At 36.2% G+C, this 19,465-nt stretch overlaps 1 protein-coding gene across 4 annotated transcripts in view; it reads left to right on the plus strand.

The window, feature by feature from the left end:
• NUP133 (nucleoporin 133) overlaps positions 1 to 18,809 on the plus strand; it is a 37,447-nt gene extending 18,638 nt beyond the window's left edge. The window contains exons 14-26 of one of the 4 annotated variants that reach the window (XM_076334098.1): positions 1,205 to 1,299; positions 1,422 to 1,646; positions 2,633 to 2,755; positions 3,211 to 3,310; positions 4,322 to 4,564; positions 5,824 to 5,957; positions 7,587 to 7,745; positions 9,195 to 9,330; positions 11,120 to 11,238; positions 12,725 to 12,805; positions 14,836 to 14,900; positions 17,315 to 17,403; positions 18,452 to 18,809. In XM_076334098.1, coding sequence (XP_076190213.1) covers positions 1,205 to 1,299; positions 1,422 to 1,646; positions 2,633 to 2,755; positions 3,211 to 3,310; positions 4,322 to 4,564; positions 5,824 to 5,957; positions 7,587 to 7,745; positions 9,195 to 9,330; positions 11,120 to 11,238; positions 12,725 to 12,805; positions 14,836 to 14,900; positions 17,315 to 17,403; positions 18,452 to 18,588 — 1,706 coding nt within the window. In that variant the 3' untranslated portion in view covers positions 18,589 to 18,809. The remainder of the gene's footprint in view (positions 1 to 1,204; positions 1,300 to 1,421; positions 1,647 to 2,632; positions 2,756 to 3,210; positions 3,311 to 4,321; positions 4,565 to 5,823; positions 5,958 to 7,586; positions 7,746 to 9,194; positions 9,331 to 11,119; positions 11,239 to 12,724; positions 12,806 to 14,835; positions 14,901 to 17,314; positions 17,404 to 18,451) is intronic. The other 3 variants (XM_076334099.1, XM_076334100.1, XM_076334101.1) reach the window with 3 other exon arrangements.
• Positions 18,810 to 19,465: the final 656 nt, after the last annotated feature.

Genomic DNA, 19,465 nt, shown 5'->3' on the forward strand with positions numbered 1-19,465 from the left:
GTTTCCATGATTCCTTGGATAGATCTAAAGTATTTTCCACAAATAGATACGTTGAGAGAAAGAGCTTATTTGCTCATGCTTAGCCCTTTGTCAGCGTGGCTGCACAGCTTGTGGTAGGCTTGGATCCTGGGTAGAGTGAGCTCGTATCCCTGTGGGGCGTTGGTATTTATGTCTGCCTAAAAGAGGTCTAGAGAAATTTATTTTGGAGTATTTGTTGTACGTAAAGGATTAAAGCAGACACGTTTTCAGCAAGAAACTTCTTTGTTCATGCTTCCCTGTCTCTTACGAACGGTGTTAATTTGAAGCGGTCCTCGGGACCTCTAGGCAGCAGTTGCCAGTTACTAGGCAGAGACTTAGTTTGAAAGTTCATGTAGTAAATAGTTACAGATGGCTGATGCTTCCTGCTGTTGTTTCTGTGTGGCAGCTGGTTAGAAATTGTCAGGCATCAGATCCTTAGTATTTTCTGAATCAACTTTATTTCTAATTTGGTGGCTTATCTGCATTTATTCCTGGCTAAAGCAAGAAGTGAAAATTGATAGCTTCTTGGAAATAGTGTTGCTAATTTTGCTCATAGTGATAGTTCTTCGGAGGTTTTGTATCTTGGTAGTCTTTTGGTTTAAAGCACACTTAGAATATACAAAAATTCTGAAATAGGAAAATAACTTGGGCTCTGGAGAACTCTGCTGAGGTGAGATACTTGTGAGGATACTCAGGAGGAAGCTTCCATCATCCTTACTGACTCCTTTAAGGACCTGATTGTCCGGATGGAAATGTTAGGTGGCTTTTCAGACGCAAGCTCATTTGAGGAAGAAGAAAAGTAGAACAGTGCTGGGCAACCACTTATGTTGTGCAGTGGAATTGTGCAGGCAATGCAGTGTCAATTAGGTCTGAATGCCTGTTAACGCTTTATTTTGTAGTAGCTGTGGTCTAGGGCATAATAAATTTAGCAATAGCTAGTCCATAATAAAGATAAAAATTTGAATCTGAATCTTACTAGAACTTGAATAAGCTGGTGAGCTGCTACTTTAGCAGCATAATGAATTGAGTGCTTCAGAATAGTTGTACTGATCTAAAGATACTTTATTTCTTCTAAAGGCTTTACTTCAGCTATGGTAGAGTTCAAAAAACCTCAGAGGCAAAAAAAAATAGTTACCCAAGAAGTGAAGATATCAAGTGCTCTGATCTAAGATTTTTCTCTTTTTAGAAGCAGCTGGTTTCAGCACCACATCTCTCATTCTTCTTCATCAGCTAGAGGATAAGACAAAAGCACATTCCTTCTTCATTGAGTTTCTTCATCAGGTAAAATTCTACTCTTCTTTTGGTATTGGCACACACAGTAGAGTATTACTTTGTCTTAAAGTAATTCTTCTAGAACACTGTTTAAAGTGCATGTGGTGTTTCATTTTTTTTTTTAATAAAAGGTTGGTGTATTTGAACGTCTGGGCAGTTTTTCAGTACGAGGGATGCTGATGGCAACTCGATTGTTGCTCTGTGAGCACGCAGAGAAACTAGCAGCAGCTGTTGTTCTCAAGAATCACCACTCCAGGCTCCCTGATCTAGTGAATGCTGCTATACTGATCGCATTAAACAAAAGGGAGTGTGACATTCCACCAAGTCTTACCCCTGCAGATGTGTTCTTTCGAGAGGTAAGAAACCTGTTATTTCTGAATCATTGTATAGTATCGCATGTAGTAAAAGTTGCAGTGCTTTAATGTGTACTTTGAAACTTTTCCCTTTAAAAATCAGTTCAACTTTACACAATTTCCCTTTAAATAGGGATGGTGTGGTAATATTTTCCTCACTTTAGTGTACATACTTTTTTATGTCTGCAGCTGAAACATGAATTCTGATGAATTTCATGCAGCAGAAGTAAAGTTGTTATTATTTCCAACTAACCTACATGGATGAGCAATAAAAAAGACAAGTGAAATTCTCCGGCACATCAGAAAACGTATGCTAAATTATCATTCTTAAGGGGTGAACTGAAGAGTATGAAGCTTTCCAGATAGGAGAGCTGCTTTGATGAGCTATCCTGGATGGAATTCAGTCTCTCATAATTTTTTGCCCTCTCTAACATTAGTGAATCTAAACTAGTTCTCATTTTATGCCGCATTCCAGTCAAGTGCCCAGTCTTTATTTCTTTCTTCCTTCTTGAGAAGAACTATACACAAAACATTTATTCTTAGGAAGTTTTTTCCTGTAGAGGACAGTAGTTGCTAATGGAGAAAAATAAATGTAAAAGAAAATAGAAATAATAGTCTGCTATTTTAAAGCAGGTATGTTATCCAGTATACTTATCTAACAAAGGTTCTACTGCCAAATGTTTCATAAGAATATGGAGGAATATGCTTAATGAAAGTTTATGGAGTTGCCTTCAAAAAAGAGGATATTTTTTTTTCTTCCAGATTTAAGTGCAGATATAAGGCAATTCATGTATTCTGAGTATTGTATGAAATATAAGCTGATGAGTTCATTATCCATTTGAGTAGTTGATACCTTTTAATATTTGGCTATTGATGTGGTTTCTACTAATATTTGTTTATTTTTCTACACAACTCATAACTTGGCTTTCAGGTATCAGCTGGTAATGGATGTGTTTGTGCTCAGTGCAATTTTTCTTTCTATCTTTAAGGTGTCCCAGATAGATTCCATCTTTGAATGCTTACTAGAAGAAGAGGAACAAATCCTGAAAGATATGCCTATTGAATCAATTGAATGGGCCCAGATAGTTGTCAACGTGAACAACATCATTAAGGTACAGAACTGCATTCACTAAAATGTTTGTGGGAGGGGAAGGTAAATATTGAAGAGCACTCAACAAGTTGAGTGCAGTACATCTGAGTTACTGATATGAGAGCAAAAGTGAATGCACTTTTCACATGTCCAAATATATTAAGAAGGAAAAGATGGTCTCATGCAGAATTAGGGACATTCCTTTTCCTCCTGAGCCACTGCTGAAGAGAATTTGAGAAGTTGCAGCATTGTTGGAAGTTGTGAAAGCATGAGTACGTAGCAAAGAGCGAAGAGCTTATGCTTGAGCACCGGGGTTTCTTGCTCAGTCAGTATGTACTCTTCTATACAACTGAGAAAGTGGTGTAGAAAGAAGGGGGATATTAAAAGAATATTTCAGAATTATAAAAGACGACATCTTTTACAGTCTGTGTATATGCAGGTAGACTTTAAAGTACTTATGTCCTTGCCCTTAAATAGGACATGCTGCAAGCTGCCTGTCAGTATCGTCAATCTAGAGCCTCTTTATATAAAACAGGAGAGCTTCCAGAAAGAGAACCTGAATATATTCCATGGACAGGTGAGAAATTATTATTACTAGTTCATTAACTATCTATCCTAAATAAAAATACTTTTCATGAGTTTCAGAACACAAGAATTTCAATCTGAATGTTAAACTTGCTGTTAAAAGCTGCTACAAGGTTGTCAGTAAGAATAGGAGAAGCTAAAGCTTTCATTTGGTGAATGAAATGGAATGAATCAATGAACGCTTATTTTGTCCAGTATTGATGATAATTCTTTAAAACTTGCATTGCAAATTTGACTACAAAAACAAAGTTTGGGAGACAAAGCTGATTTTTTTTTTTTTTTATTTTATTTTTTTTTTAAGCATGCACTGGTTCTGGTTGGCAGACCTGTGGGATACATAGCATTAAAATGAATCGTAAAATGTGATCTATAACTGTTTTAAAAGGACTGATGATTCTCCACTTCCTTAAGTGTTTTGTTTTGATGGTTTAATAACATGAAAAACTATCAGAACAAATGTTTGCAGAAGCAAGCACTTTCCAGTTGGTGCTTAAGCTTCCCTGTGGCCTCTACATATAAACCACACTTGTTTAGTGCTCCCAAAATAAAAATCTTCTGAAAAGCAGGACCCATGCAAGCTATTTGGGTGTGTTATATCTTGATGACTACACCCAAGTATTTAAATAAGGTTAACAGAAGTTGCCTTTTCCTTGTGTGTATTCTCTACTTCGCTTACAGATCGCGCAAGTGATTCTCTTCTGAAAAATAGCTGGTATTGATAGTTGACAATGTAGATCTGTGTAGTTCAGGAGGTGGTTTTGTTTCTGTTCTTTTTTGTTTACTACATTTTGGCCAAATTTAATATGTAAAGGTAGATGGGAGTATGTGTTTGTTTTGGGTTTTGGGGTTTTTTTTATAGTATTGCTTTGATTTTTAAAATGTTTATTAGCTTTTTTCTTTATATTTTTTAAATTATACGTACTAATGTTTTTGTTATACTTCAACATAGATTCCTGTGGTGATATGATTATTGTTTTAATGTTCACTGTGTAATTTTCCCAAGCATCTAGTGGCCTTCGTACAGCAATAATACGTCAGCACGGAATCATTCTGAAGATGGTGTATCCCCAGGTGGACAGTAACCTCCGTAGCGTTGTGGCTGAACAGTTGGTGGCACTACTGGATTGTTTTCTAGATGGCTATGTTTCTCAGCTGAAATCTGTGGACCGCCCTGCTGATCAAGAGAGATACAGCAATGTGGAAATGGAATATGTGCAGAAAAGATCAGAACTCTTGTCTCCTCTCCGTAAGTACTGTCTGTTTTCCTTAATGCAGGGATTAAATGTTCCGTTCGATGAGGAAATGATGCAAATCTGATGGAGATGCCATGTAAATGGCATCTGTGTATGAATTGTATTTGTTCTACGTGTTTGCCTTCAGAGTATAAATGGCTGTTTTTATGATTTAATGGGATATTTACAAAATAACAACAGATTACAGAATTGCATCTGAGACTGCACCCGTGCCCATACCTCTAATAAGACACGTTGCTGCTTGAATTTTTTTTTCTTTTGCTAACTTGTTATATTTTTCTGCAGAAATTTATCTTGTGCCAGCTGGCTGAAAGTAGCCTATAAATCGATTTCTAAATGTTTATATTGTTGCTAGTTGACATAAATTTATATGCCTGAAAGTTTGTTTAGTTTTTTTCAAGAAAAAGTTACTTTTCGAATCTTGATTATTTAATAATCAAACCTGCTGTTTAACATGTCAGATGTGATCGAGTCTTTAATGAGCAATTGAAAGCAAAGACCCCTTGTTAAGTGGAAATAACTCTGAGCAAATACATTTTAGTAAGCTTATAAAGTTTAATTTTTTTAGACTAAAAATGAATGCTATAAATTGAACAGTCTAATAATCCCTGCCTTTTAACATTCTTAAACCTTAAGAAAAGTCTCTTAAACTATCATTGTCAGTTTTACTGACATTCATGGGCTCTGTTAGCTTGTAAATACATTTTATATCATTATGTTCAATCTAAAGTTAATATTTCCTTACAGACAAAATTGCATGTTCTGCTCACTCTAATGTATTTGAGCCAAAATGAAAGATTTTAAATAATAGGATCTGTATTCAAAATATGCTGTCTTTACTTGTTCTGTTTGTTATCAAAAGCCTTTGCCTGCTGCTTGGTTGCTTTGCGTGATCAAGTGGATATTAATAGAGATATTAAGTCATGGGTTGATTCCCCCCTCCCCCCCCCAAAAGCACAAATAGCAGATGCTGCTAATTTTCAGAGAAAAAATAGGATGTATACTGGCCGTTTAGTATTCTAAACTTCTCTTCTTCCCTCTTGTATTGGGGGACAGAGGTGGTAGGTATGTGAGCTTGTGTGTGCACAGAGTATCGATGCAGTAAGGTGAATGTTTCTTTGGGAACGTGTAAGTATCTCTGTGATGTAAACGCTTGAAACTTGTTTTCATTTTTCTGGTCTCTGCTCTCAGTCATCCAACAGCCAGAGATGAGCTTGTCTGACACAACTTCTTTTTCTTCTTGGTTACTTAGTTTCCCTGGGACAGTATCAGATGGCAGCTGCTTTAGCAGAGAAGTACTGTGATTTTGATATCCTGGTGCAAATGTGTGAGCAGACAGACAACCAGGCCAGATTACAACGTTACATGAGTCAGTTTGCAGATCAGGTAACTCTTTCTTCTCATTCCTTTAGACGGTGTTTTATAATACGTTTGCACCTGAAATGTTGCAAAAGTTATGATGGGGGGGGGGCGCGGGCGATGTGTGTCTGTTTTTTTAATGCGTGTGTATTTACACATATACATATGGGGGTAATGTGGAAAATTGGAGTCGAGATTCACTGTGCAGAACTCAATGGCATATTTTACCCCGAGACTGCAAAGCATGTCAGCAGAAATACACGTGCTAGCTGTATGGGCAGTGGCTTTCCATGGGACCTTCTTTGTGCCTCAAACACATTGTCTCACTCTTAACATCTTTCGGCATTTTGTGACTTGTTCACGGAGGTGCTGTAGTCAGTGCACTGCTGTTTTATTAAACTAATGTAATATGAATTTAAGGATAATTTCCAAAAGAGAAGATGAGATTGTTAAATGTATAAATAGAAAAGTAGTTAAGAAGAGTAGGAAGATAGGGATGTTGCTGTGGTCTTTTTTTATTGGCCTGCCAGGTACTTGTTAGACAATGTTTCCAATGTCTGTCAAAATCTGGTGTAAAAACCTCTGAGTGTGCTGAAAAATTGGAAAGCTTGAGGAAAAGGCAACAGAGGCTGCTTGAAGTGAGGGGGACTGGGATAAAAGTTTCCTAATTTGAGAGTTGGCGAGATCAATTTGTTTAGCTTTCCTCAACAACTATGAAAAGAGAAATCCTGCAGTCTACAGGTTTCCTAATAAAGAGAGTAGAGAAAGGTTGTTTAATAAGAACAAGCAAAAGTATTAGTAACAGAAATTATAGTAAACGTTTTTAATAGTGAAGGTTAAATACGCACATATACTGTCAAAAGAAGAGGATAAATTCTCTGTTTGTTCTTTTCAGAGGCTTTTTTTTTAAGGAAAAAAGTAACACTTTCTGAAAAGTTACTTTAGCAAATGTAGAGCTGAATAGATCAAGTCTGATGGATAGAATATCAGACTGGTGGCCTCTTCAAACTTTATTTTCTAAATTGTTAATGCAATTAAAATTTAGCATTATTCTAAAATTACTCTGAAAACGCTAAGTTAAATCTCAAACATAAACCTTGATTAGTTATGTCACATTGAAGTTTTTGAAGATAAAATAGGTGTTTTTTTAAAAAAAAGACATTCGTTTTTAACAATGACCGAGAGAAGTAAGGTTGTAGGTTCAGTTGGTGGAAGTAGGAGGGAATGTTTCAAAAACAGTGACAGCAGAAGCAAACGTATATGAAAGGAAGTAGTAAGCACAGAGTTCTGAGGCAGGGGGGAAGTAACAGGTAAAAAAATAAGATTAGAATTGTGGGTGATGTGATGCCTGTTTCCATTCTTGTGGGTTAACATGAAGAATTTATATTTGGCATTTCCTTCATTTCCATTGAAGGATGAACCGTGCCGTGTGTATCAGCACTGTAGCTGATGAATTCTTTAAACACTATTTCTATCAGAACTCTTAGGTTTTTTCATCAGCAGTATGTTATTTTTTTTGTGTGTCTGCCTTGTTTTGTTAAGCAGGTTCTTACCATGTTCTTACCAATTGTATTTTATGAAACATTTTGCCTTAGAAGACAAACAAGATATTTAAATGTAACTTTAAAAATCTACTCATATTCCTATTATCTTCAGAATTTTTCAGATTTCCTGTTTCGCTGGTATTTAGAAAAAGGGAAGCGAGGGAAGCTGTTATCTCAGCCTATTGCTCAGCACGGACAGCTGGCCAGTTTCTTGCAAGCTCATGAGCATCTGAGCTGGTTACATGAAATCAATAGTCAGGATTTGCAAAAGGTAGGATCTCTTAATACAACCAAACAGAAATACCATATGTTAAATGAGTCAAGTACATATTCAAGTAGGCAAATTTATCTAGTTCTGGCTCTTCATCACCAAAAGAAGACAGCTTATCTAGGTGACTTAAGGGAGAGATGACATGGATTATTAATGGAGTACCAAAAGCCTTCCTCCAGGCACCACCTGGTATATCATATAAGCCACCGCACCATGTAATGGAAATTAGGGCTGCTTTTCATCCCTTGTTGGTGACTAATACTTTGCATCAAGGAAGTCTTATATGGCTACGTGATCACCACGTTGGTGGAATTGGGAGTTTACAGTGAATATTAATAGCATTATCAGATTATCCAGCAAGGGAAAAACTGAAATTCATATTTCAAAACTAACTATTTAAAGCAAAGGAATTTGGAGGTATCACAAAAGTAAAAAAAGGTATTGATTACTTTAATCACTTATATTCATAGTATAAAAGCAATTTTTTTTTAATAGCTAATGTGCATGTGGATTGGTTAATACGACATTGTTTTTAAACTTGATTCTTTGTTGCCTTGTAGGCTGTCCAGTTGTTCTTTCCCTACTTCCTGTTGGTCAGTCTTCCCTTCCTTCTGCTAGATTTATGAATGTATTTCACTTCAGAAAATGAACTAATTCTAAAGAAAAATGTCGTCTTTCAATCCATGTGGACATCTATTAAGCACACAGAGCATGGAAACGTTTATCCTACTGCAAATTATAGGTTGATAATACTTCATGCCCCTTAAAAAAAAAACACACAAAAACAAAAAACAAACCAACAAAAAACCCAACCAACAACAACAAGAAAAACCCCAAACCCACCCTGAGAGTCTTGTAATATTCCGTTTGTGTTGACTGAGGTTTTGTCTTTTATAGCAAAGCATTATGAAGAGGGGAAAAGGATTCTAAAATATACAAGTAATTCAGTCTAGATAGTTTATTTCTGAGTAGGTGCTCAGAAATTTTCTGTTCCTTTGTCTGACAGACAAATTCTTGCCTAAATATGTGGTTGCTGCAGCGGTTACACGTATAATTCTGTTTTTCAAATTCCTGAATTAACAAGTAAATCAATCTGTATGCAGAGTTGTCCTGTTCAAAGCATATTTGCCTGGCTTTTATGGCAAAGCCTTGAATAAGATCCCAGAGGTATAATATGTGAAGTTGCAATTTATCCTTTGATCATAAGATAATTTTTCTTGATTAGTAATGAAAATGTTTTTTGGATATAATTTGAGTAGAGATCTATATCTCTTCCTGAATAGTGTAATGCAGAGTTTTAATGTGCAAGTTATACGACTCTTAAAAATAAGGGTTATAGTATTACAAACAATAAATAGCTGTGAGGCTGCAGTTCAGATTAAATCCTTATCTGTTAACCTTCTGATGTTAAATTCTAAAACTGGTTCCTAACATCTTTATTAATTTCAGGCTCACAGAACGTTGCAGACTTTAGCAAATATGGAGACCCGATATTTTGCGAAGAAGAAAACACTTCTTGGCTTGAGCAAATTAGCTGCACTGGCATCTGACTTCTCAGAAGATATACTGCAAGAGAAAATAGAAGGTAAGAAATAAAACCAGAGCAAAGCGAAGAATAGACTAATAATGTTACTGAATTAGAATCATGTTAATTTTGCAGATAGAGCCCTCAGCCTAATAAATTCACTAACTTAATGTGGTAGGGATAAACGGGCTGATGATGTTGCTCATTGCAGGAAGGATAAGGAATACAGCATAAGGCAGTAACCTTAGTATTCACCTTCACCTGTGAGTTAGGACTATGAGCAAGGGAAATTTGTACCTTTTCACTTTTTCTAATAACACAAAATATTGGCATAAATAAGAAGCTGCACAGTCTTTTTGAGAAGTCATTAGACGGTTCTGAAGTAGATGAAGCTGCATTTTTATATTTCAGTTGCAAGGTAAAAATGATTTACTTTCTTAAAGCCTGTTCATTGAGTGGCTCTCAAGTTTGAATTCTTCTCAAGTTCTGAGACTCTTAGGCTGTACAAGGAAATCCTGTAACTATGTTGTATTGTAATAATGTACCCGCAAATATATATATTCGTGATCAAGAAGTGCTTTCTCAGCATCTTACTCTCTCTCTGTATCTAGAAAGGTTACAGTGACAGTGTTTCATTATGCTGTAGCTGAAAAGTTGTTAATGGGAAAAGTAGGAATACCTATTCTGCTTCATTACCAAATGCAACAGTTCCACTGCTCTGCCATTCCTATCGCTTTGGAAAATACCCTTTTCCTGATACTGTTTGTGCAGCACATGTTGCTGTGAGTTTGTGAAAAAGCAATTCTGCACTAATAGTTAAGCTAATACTGGCCACCAGGGGAAAGCTTTGAAATATTACTCAAGGTTACTACTCAAGCCTACTTCTATTTATCTGCATATTTATCCATTATGTTTTGTACAATTCTTAAAAGAAATCCTGTTGAAAAAGGCTGGGGATAATTATGATAACTAAGTAGGCTTCACAAATTATTTTTAGCTTGTAATAATAATATATCATCTGCCCTTTAAATGATATAGCATTGCATGAAATCTTGAAGTTGAAATTTGTTTTTCTCACTGCTGTGAGAAAAACCTATACTAATGTGAAGAATCTCACCTTTAAATAGGAAAACCATAGAAAAATGAGGAAATGAAAGCTTTATTTCAGTAGAGTAATGGACTCTCAAAACTTGGTCTGGATTTTACTCTGCTACATGCTTCCGTATGACACATGACATAGCTTTTAAAACTTACGGTCTTTTTGTATCAGTTTTCTACTGATGAAGAGTAATTATTTCTGCTGCGTTCTGCTTATCCGTTTAAACAGATAAAATGCTCCTTTCTACCGTGCGATGGAACTTGGGGGGGGGAGCGTTCACATACTGTGGCTGAAATTATTCCATTTTGATTGTTTCCACCTAATAAGTTTATAACCCTGAAGCAGATTATACTGGAAAATAAAACAATCAAAAGTGGAATAATTCATGAGATGGAGCAGGTCCATGGCACAAGTCTTCAGCCAAAAGGTAGCTCCTAAAAATTGCAACCAACTTACCTTCCTGCATAGTGCAACAACTTCCCTCCAATCCTATGTATTCATTTTGTGGTTTTGAGAAAAAAGAAGAGTTATCAGTCTGCGTTACACTGGCAGCCTGAGTGGAAAGTAAGAACTAGTTCACCAGGATGACAATATTGAAGTGGAAGTAATTATGTGCTTCAGGAACATAGATAAGCGTCCAAATAGAATGCTTCGTAACAAACACTTGTAGACCTGAATAATATTGTGACTTGACTGTTATTACTGTTCCATTAATAACATGAAACATTCATTTCCTTAAATGACTACAAGAAATATCAGAACAGGAACGCTTTCTGTTACATCAGGAGACACTTCCTGAACAATTACTGGCAGAGAAACAGTTGAACCTCAACGATATGCCAGTGTTGTCTGCATCTCAGCTCATTGACGTAAGTATCTCATGTTTTCTTCATTACACAGGTAAAGTTCCAGTATGTTTTCTGCCTCTGTGCAATAAAATAAATGAGAAGAGCACAGCTGTCTTTATCCCTTACATGACTTGCTAAGCACCTAAAGGTCTGATGCATGAATTTGTTTATCTTTGCTTAGTTTCTACCAGCACCAAACTGCAGAATGCTGTTTTTAGTTCAAATTTCTTTTTGTTGAACGTGTGCTTTAGAGTGCTGCTAGAAGAAAAAGCAAATCAAATCAGTGCCAGTTGATTTACCGGTCTAAGCCAGTTTTTGGCTATGAGACAATTTTTACCTTCTGTTACATTCTCAGTAGGGCAGAACTTGGAAGGCAGAAGGAACAAGCTGCAATCTAGAAAAAGAAAGGGCTAGAAGCAGGAAGAGGCTTTTGGTCACCTGTTGCAAAGAGGCACCTGAAGTCTTTCCATTTTTTTTTCCCTTCTTTTTCAAAAACAAACCAAAAAAAACCCCCAACCCATACGAAACAAAAACATGAACTGCTCCAGTACTGGGATCACTAATAGCGCTGACTCCCTTTCCACACCCCTTTCTGGTGGTAGCCAGCCACCAGTAACCTTATTGTTTCTGCTTGTTGGCAGCGTATTTTTACCACCCAGTGATGCACACAAAAAATATTCAATGAGCAACAACGACACATTGTAAAACAAATCAGGTCCTGTCTAGGTGTCTATTTTGCAAGTCCTTACTTTTCCTGTAATCCTGTGGAAAATCAAAAGCTGATAGTGTGCTTGTTTACATTCTCCTCATCTTCTTATAACAATGCTAATAGCAGATTCTGAAGTCATTACCTGTATCTTTAAGTGAGACTATCTGTGGAATTAGGGGAGACTAGGAAGTGTCACTCATGAGTTGGCAAGCTCTAGCACCGTGACAGTTTTCCTTCTGAATTCTCTCTATTGTCAAACCAATGTTTATACTTCCTACTTGCAACGCGAGAATGAAACTCGGAAAGTGTGAATAAAAAGAGCGTTAACGTTAATTTTCCTTTAAAGTACTAATTTAGAATTTTGTTGGGGAGTGGGGATGAAATATTGATAGCAAACTTTTCTGTTTTTAAAAGGTGAAAGGCAGTACGTGTGCTTAAGCACTGCTTTGAGCTTAATTACCGAAATAATTCTGAGAGCTTATTTGTGGAGCTGAGCTCTGGCTACAATAGTCCAGGAATGTTACAGCCTTAAATGGCATTTAAATTTGAAACCTAGCAGCCTTATATCCAATATCATTTGTCCACAGACCATTGTCATGTAGGTGGAATGCTGCTCTAAAACCTTAAGTATATTCCTTACTATAAAAACACTTGCAGTTGAATCAAGACATATTTTCATGAGAAGGTCACGTAAGCGGAAAATATATGGTGGTCTTCCCACAATGAGTTGTCCATGATATCAGTTACATTAGTTTGTAGGCTAAAAATAATTCTCTACGTTAATCTCTCGTATCATAGATATACATATGTGATGAGAACAGAAGGGCCAATGAGTATGACTTCAAGAAAGCACTTGATCTACTGGAATATATTGATGAGGTAGGAAAAGTTTTTGAAGGATTTCTAATCCAGAGACTTTTTTTTTTTAAATTATTATTATTTAAGCTAGGATGGTGCATCTGTAGTTAGTTAACATATTAGCTTAGTGTACGGTAATTAAAAATAACCCCTGATGTGTTTTTTCAGTTTGTTTTTAAGTCACTGGAGACTTAATGCCAAATGTGGTTTAGATCATTTAAGAAAAATGACACTCTTCATCTTCACTTCCCATTTATAGTCTATAGTTTCTTTCTTAGAGCCTTGCTGCCCTACAGGCTTTCTCCAAATAGGACGAAGATCTTCTGTTTTCAGTAGTTTAGTTCTTGCGTCTTCCCTATTGGCAGTTTCTCTGATTGTCATGAGATAATGTGGGATAGTCACCAGCTTTTTAACACGTAAATAGCATTGAACCACAGATTTGCTATCTGTTTTCTCACTGCATCTCGTTGTATGATCTAGTATCTTGTCAGGAGTAATTTTCCGCTAAGCACGAAGAAATCAACTTCTGAGGAGCATCAAACCTGAATTAACAACAGTCTTTGCTAAAAAGCTGAAGTTGTATTTCAGTGAAAGTATTCCATACTAATTGAAAATGAGAGCTCTCTTCTGATTATCCTAATTCCTGCTAGTCTGGGTAGGGCTCCAAGTTAAAATCCTCTCTGTAGTAGTGCTTTGTAAACACCATTGTGCCATTTTGTTGGCCTTCAATAACTTTGGTTTGACAATTATAAATGTCTTCATAATTAAATTGTTTTTAAAACTTAAATTGATTTTTCAATAATTTTTAATTGCATTTCTTTTATCAAATTTTGTTTTGAATAACATTACTGTTATTAACTAGGGTTTTTTTTCGCTTTATGTATGAATATGTTTGCTTGTCCTGTGTTTAGTACTATATTATGTTTTGTGTACTGAGGAAAGAGTATTACTACTTAGAGTAGCATGTTACTCTGAGTTAGTTTTCTTTAGTTTAAAAAGAAAGTTTCAATGCTTTTTTTCTAACTTCCTTCATTTTTACAACATAAATAGTCCAAATAATGATATTTTGCAGTAAAATAAACTTGAGTGAACTCATTTGGTTCTTTCTTTTAAATTAGTTTTCCTCTTAAATTTTGTCAACACAATTCATGAACACTGAGAGAACTATACTGGTTTTTTACATCTAGATAAAATAAATGTCACTCTAAAAACATGAGATTCAAAGTGACTTTTTGCTCAGATACTTGCGTCTCTAACAACTTGAGTAGAACCGTTCAGCGCAAATTCGAGATGGTGGTTTAGACTAGAGTCTAAAAACTAGCTGTTCCCTAGTTTTCCCTGCTTTTCTCTTCCAAAAGCGTATCATAAAGTCGAGACCCATCCTCTTGCTTCCAGGCTTCTAAATTGAAGAGTTCGTGGTTTCTTTTATCTCCTATGAGGGGAATTTAAAGTAGATGTGATGCTTCAGGACGTTGAGAGGCGGAAAAAAATGTGGTCTTTTTTCTGACGTTATATTTTAAAACGGGCTCTGACACCAGTTATCTCAAAGTTTCTGTGCAATGCAGGGACTGCCATTTCTAATACAAATGTGTCTCTCTGAAGACATTTACTAATATATTCATAAAACATACATCCTAACGTGGACACTAATGCGTGCTAGTTAGCTTGGCCATGTTGAAAAAAGAGCCTTGACTTCAGTCACCATTTAGCACATTTTAAAATAAAACTTGCCTAGAATACACTGTTTTACAAATTGGTATTTGTTCATGTGCTTTAAAATAGGCCCTTTTTCAAATTGAGGTAGGTAGTCTTCGGCAGTCATGGGGTGATGTAGAAAGTCTGAGCCATGTTTTCAAATGGAAATGAACAGTCTTTGGTGTTTCAACAGTCTGATCGTGTCATTTGTTAAAATAGCACGTGCTTAAAAACAGTGTTCAGTAATTGAAGAATCTAATTCATTGCTATAATCTGTGTGACAGAGTGATTATTTCTTTAAAAAAAAAAAAAAACAAAAACAACTTACCTGTCTTTTCTCCTTATATGAATTGAAGGAAGAGGAAGTGGATGTAAACGATCTTAAACTTAAAATTCTCTGTAAGGCTCTCCAAAGAGATGGGTAAGTCCAATATGAATATAAATTACTGGGAGTATTTGTGACATAGCTTTTCCAGAATTAGTATATATATTAGTATACTATAGCTCACTGAAAAGATAGAATTTCATAGTATGAGGTTAGTAAAGTATAAAGTATCTGATCTGAATGTGTCTTTTTATTTGTAAAGTGAAACCCTAGCAAAAAAAATCTGTAGTACTTTGTTTGCTTAGCTCACTGGCAACCTACTGTGCATTCTCAGCACCTGAGACAGAAATGCACCCATGCAGCTTTCATTCTTGAACCCTTTGCTAGGGTAAAAGAAATGACCGATGCTGAAACTTTTTTTTCCTTTGAAGCATCTCAACTAGAAGCTTTTTAAGAGCAAGATGTGCAGAGGTCACTCCTGCAAACTTCTGTTTCACTCATTTTTGGCCATTGAACCACATCGACAAGTTCGTGACCTTTTTGAGTTAAAGCTGCATTCTTGACTGTAAGAGATCGAAGCCTTAAATACTGCTTAAAAGAGCCACTCTTACGGACGTTCAACACCAAATACAGGCTGAACCCAATTGGTCAGAAGAATCTTCTCACCAAGCAGTGCTACTGTTCTCTCCCAGGTTAAATAACTCAGATGGCATTTCCTCCCTTTCCTTTCTAATTTTCAGAAGTTACCCAGCTTTTCTAGCTCCTATCCGTGTTCCAAGAGGACCTAAGGAAGAAAAGATGAGGAGAGAATACATTCCAAATGCACTGTGCCATTTGTGATTAAAATGGAAATAAGCAGCATTTGAATTCACGCTTATGCGTAGGGTAGATTCCAAAGGACAGTGGTCTGTAGAAAATAAATTCCTAGTTGCGTGACTAAGTTATTGTCGCACGTGACACAAGTAATATGCAGAAACAGGTTCACACTATTCCAAGGGTTTTCTTCCCTTCCCGTTATTTTCAAGACAGAAGAATCCAGAACTCCTGCATGGCACCAGTCCAATAATTGGTTTATGTCTTGTCTACCCTGGGCCGAGAACAGAGTTTTAGGCATAATATTTAAACCATTCAAATCACGTATAATGCTGACAAGATTTTGCCCACTCCGCTAGCTAACCAGATGCAATTTGAGATCACTTTGCACTGAACAGTGTTTAGAAAACTTGATGTCCCAGTTGAGTTTCCAGTCCAGCAAGGCTCACAAAGGCTTACGAAGGGGTTGATTGCTATTTCAAAAGAGGTAGTGTTAACTTTCATCTGTGTGCAAAAGTAAGCATTTGACATGTTGCAGTACCTACTTTTAAGGATGGCATCTGTTTTCTAGCTTGACAGCTACAAATGGTGGTAAGGTTCTTGGGTAGAATGGAGAGCCTTGCTGAGCGTGCTCCTGACGTTCTGGTAGGCTCCTCGCTATCCTCATCTGTGCCTAAGCGTGATTTGTTTCCTCAGGTCCCTTTCCCTCATGTTCTTCCCAGTAGAATTAAAGATGAAATCCTAGAAGTCTGGGAGTTGAAGTGACATCCAGGGTAAAACCATGGTTTCGGTGAAGTACAGGGGATTTGTCAGTAATAGCTTCTGGGAGCAGGGTCCAGATCTGTTGCAAGCATGTCCCATTGGCCCAAGGAGGTTCATGTTGGTTCAGGGAGTGATAGGAGAACTGGTTTTGTCTGTCAGTTCAACATATGGAACAGGAAATTTTAACAACTCGGAGGTTAGAACCACAGCAAAAGAAGTTAGGTTGGTGTTGACCTAAAACTGCTACACAAAAAGATCTGCAAAGATGAAAAATTGTCATTTAAAATAATCTTTCTCTTAAGAAAATCCCAAACACGTTTTTCTATCACAGATGAGATTTGCATTTGTGAGTCTTCACCTTCACATTTAATCACAAATGAGACAAACCGTATTTGTGCTGTGTCTACGTGTGCTGTTACAGGCCTGCAACTTAGATTTTACAGGTTTTTTCCCTCCTCCTTCCTTTTCTCAGTGCTAGCTTTTTTGGTTTGTTTTTTTCAAATATGTTAGCAAATTGCTGCTCTTGCTTTATTCTACCAAAAAATAAATCTATACTTGCATCATCTCAATTGTAAAATAGAATTACTGAGAATAGGTTATTCTTATCTTGGTGGATAATATTTTTTATTTCATCAAAGAAATAATGTTTTCTTTTACAGTTTAGAAGATGGGAAGCATTTCTATTGTCCTCCTAACTAGACTATGTTATAGTATTGCAATTTTATTGCAGTTTTACTCTTGGAATAAAGAATAATTAACACAAGATAGAAAAAACCTCTTGCTTTGAGCTATAGCCAAGCACATAACACTTACATGTGAACATGTATTAATCACCTTTGATAATTTATCGAATTTCCTGCATATTTTTTCTTCTTAGTTTTCATTTGATTTCATCTGTGCAATTCTTTCCACAAATTATTCCTTTTGACTTGCAGATGGTCCTGTTCAGATGGTAAAGATGATCCAATTGAAGCATCTAAAGATAGTATATTTGTGAAAATATTACAAAAACTCTTGAAAGAAGGTAAAGTGTATTTAAATATAATTGAACTTCTTGAAATTGTTTAGTTGTTTCAAAAGCTGATATATAAGTAGTGTTAATAAATTCTCAGAGTAATAAAAACTTCCATATGCATTCCACTAGATAGTTACAGTCATATGGAGCTAATTCTATCTCTGTAAAATGTTGAGGGGATAAGGGAGGAGCAGATTTCTTGGTTATAATCTTAGTACCTGCAAATTATTTGCTCAGTAGGGTAGCCATTGGATTTTTCGCAGTTTCTTACCGTACAGTAAAGTATGTCTTCTGGAGTTAAATACATATCTTCTGTAAGATAAGGGATTAATAACTGTCTGCTACTCAGAAGAGCTTAATCTATTTTAGCTTAAATGTTTGGTTTTGTTTTCCCTCCCCAAAAGCAGAAAAAAAAAAAGATTATACACCCCCCCCACCCCCAGGCAAAGCTGACCATGGGAAGTTGTGGCCATGGAAATTACACCTGGGGGGGAGGGAGAGGAGGGAAGCAATTTAGAGTCAAAGTCTGTTTGAAATATTACTGCATATGAACTTTTTCCAGAACAGAGAAGGCGCCATGTCAAAAAGACAAAAATTAAGTTCTTCAGAACAGTTCTAGTTTTGTGCGTTCAATCCTGTCAATTTCTTTCCTTTTTTAAGATTCCCACAGCCCAGACTGAAATGTTGCAACTGATGATACAAGTATTTATTACATGACTGATCTTTCTTTTCTTTCTTTTCTTTCTTTATTTCTTTTATTTTGGTGAAGTGTAATGTGAAGACTTGGATTTTAGGTTTAAGGATTTTAGGTTTAATCATAAATTCACTGAGAAGCTCTGTTTGGGTAGGAAATTATTTAAAAAAAAAACAAACCTGCAGTTTTACAGGCTACTTAAGCTTTATTGTATTTCTTGACATGTATAATAGAATTAGAACTTCTCAATTCCAAAAGAGTAATTTAACTCTGAGGCAGGCACAGGTGTTTACTTAAAAATCATCTTAACTGCTAATGCAAAGTACGTTTATCAGTGCTGTAATAAAAGGTTTTGTGTTGTAGGAGTTCAGTTAAGTGAATATTTACCGGAGTTGAAGGACTTGCTGCAAGCGAATGAACTTGGCAACTTGAAATACAATGGTTACTTCAAGTTTGTGTTACAGGCAAACTACGAACTCTATGTTCAGGGGCAAGCGTGATTCTCACTATTTTTTAAAATGTTTTTTCTAAAGAACTGTCAAATTAATGTATACTTTTTTTACGTTCTGTTCTTTTTTTGCTAAATCTTTGTAATAAAATCTGTACGAGTAATAGACTTGGTCTTAAATTTATAGATGTTGGCACTTTAGTCAGGGGAAGCAGAGGTATGTTTTGAGGCAAAAGCAAAATAAAGTTTTCGTTTTCTGTGCCTTTCATAAACTTTGCTGTTTCATTTTCTGTCTTCATTGGTATGAGTCCTGCCTGAGACCCACAGACACGCAGGGTGAAATATGGGACCTACTGCAGCAGATGGAAACTTCCTCTCGCTTCACTGGGGCATGATTTCAGTCAGAGAACATACTGAAAACATTTGTGCGGGGTGACTGTGTAGCTTACTGAAGAAACAAATGATTATTCTAGAAGATTACTCTCTCTTTGTACAACACTCTTTGCTGTAGAAACCAGGTAATTTCAGTTTTGCATTAAAGATTACTGGCACAAAAAGGATAACTGGCTCGTCACTGGTCACTCGGCTTGTCCGTGACAGAAAGGAATAAAGCACAGTTCTCATTCAGAGTCCTCTGGTCCAGTAAATACACCATTCTTTCAGTTTATATCTGTAAGATTAAACTTTTTTAAAACATTTTAGTATTTTATCTATTTAAGTTTAATTAAAGCTACATCCAGATTTCTAGAATACATGTAAGAATGAGATTAGCAGCCCACCGTGCAGTCATTCACAGCAACTGCTTGAACCTAGGCTCGGAAGAAACCTAGAAAGCGGTTATGAAAGTGTGGGAGTCCAGCACCATCTTCCTTACTCGGCGACTTGTTCTCTACTGGTTGATGCCACTAACTTTTTATTTTTTTAACCCC

Source organism: Aptenodytes patagonicus, chromosome 3 (genome assembly GCF_965638725.1).
Source record: "Aptenodytes patagonicus chromosome 3, bAptPat1.pri.cur, whole genome shotgun sequence".
NCBI classification, from domain to species: Eukaryota; Metazoa; Chordata; class Aves; order Sphenisciformes; family Spheniscidae; genus Aptenodytes; species Aptenodytes patagonicus.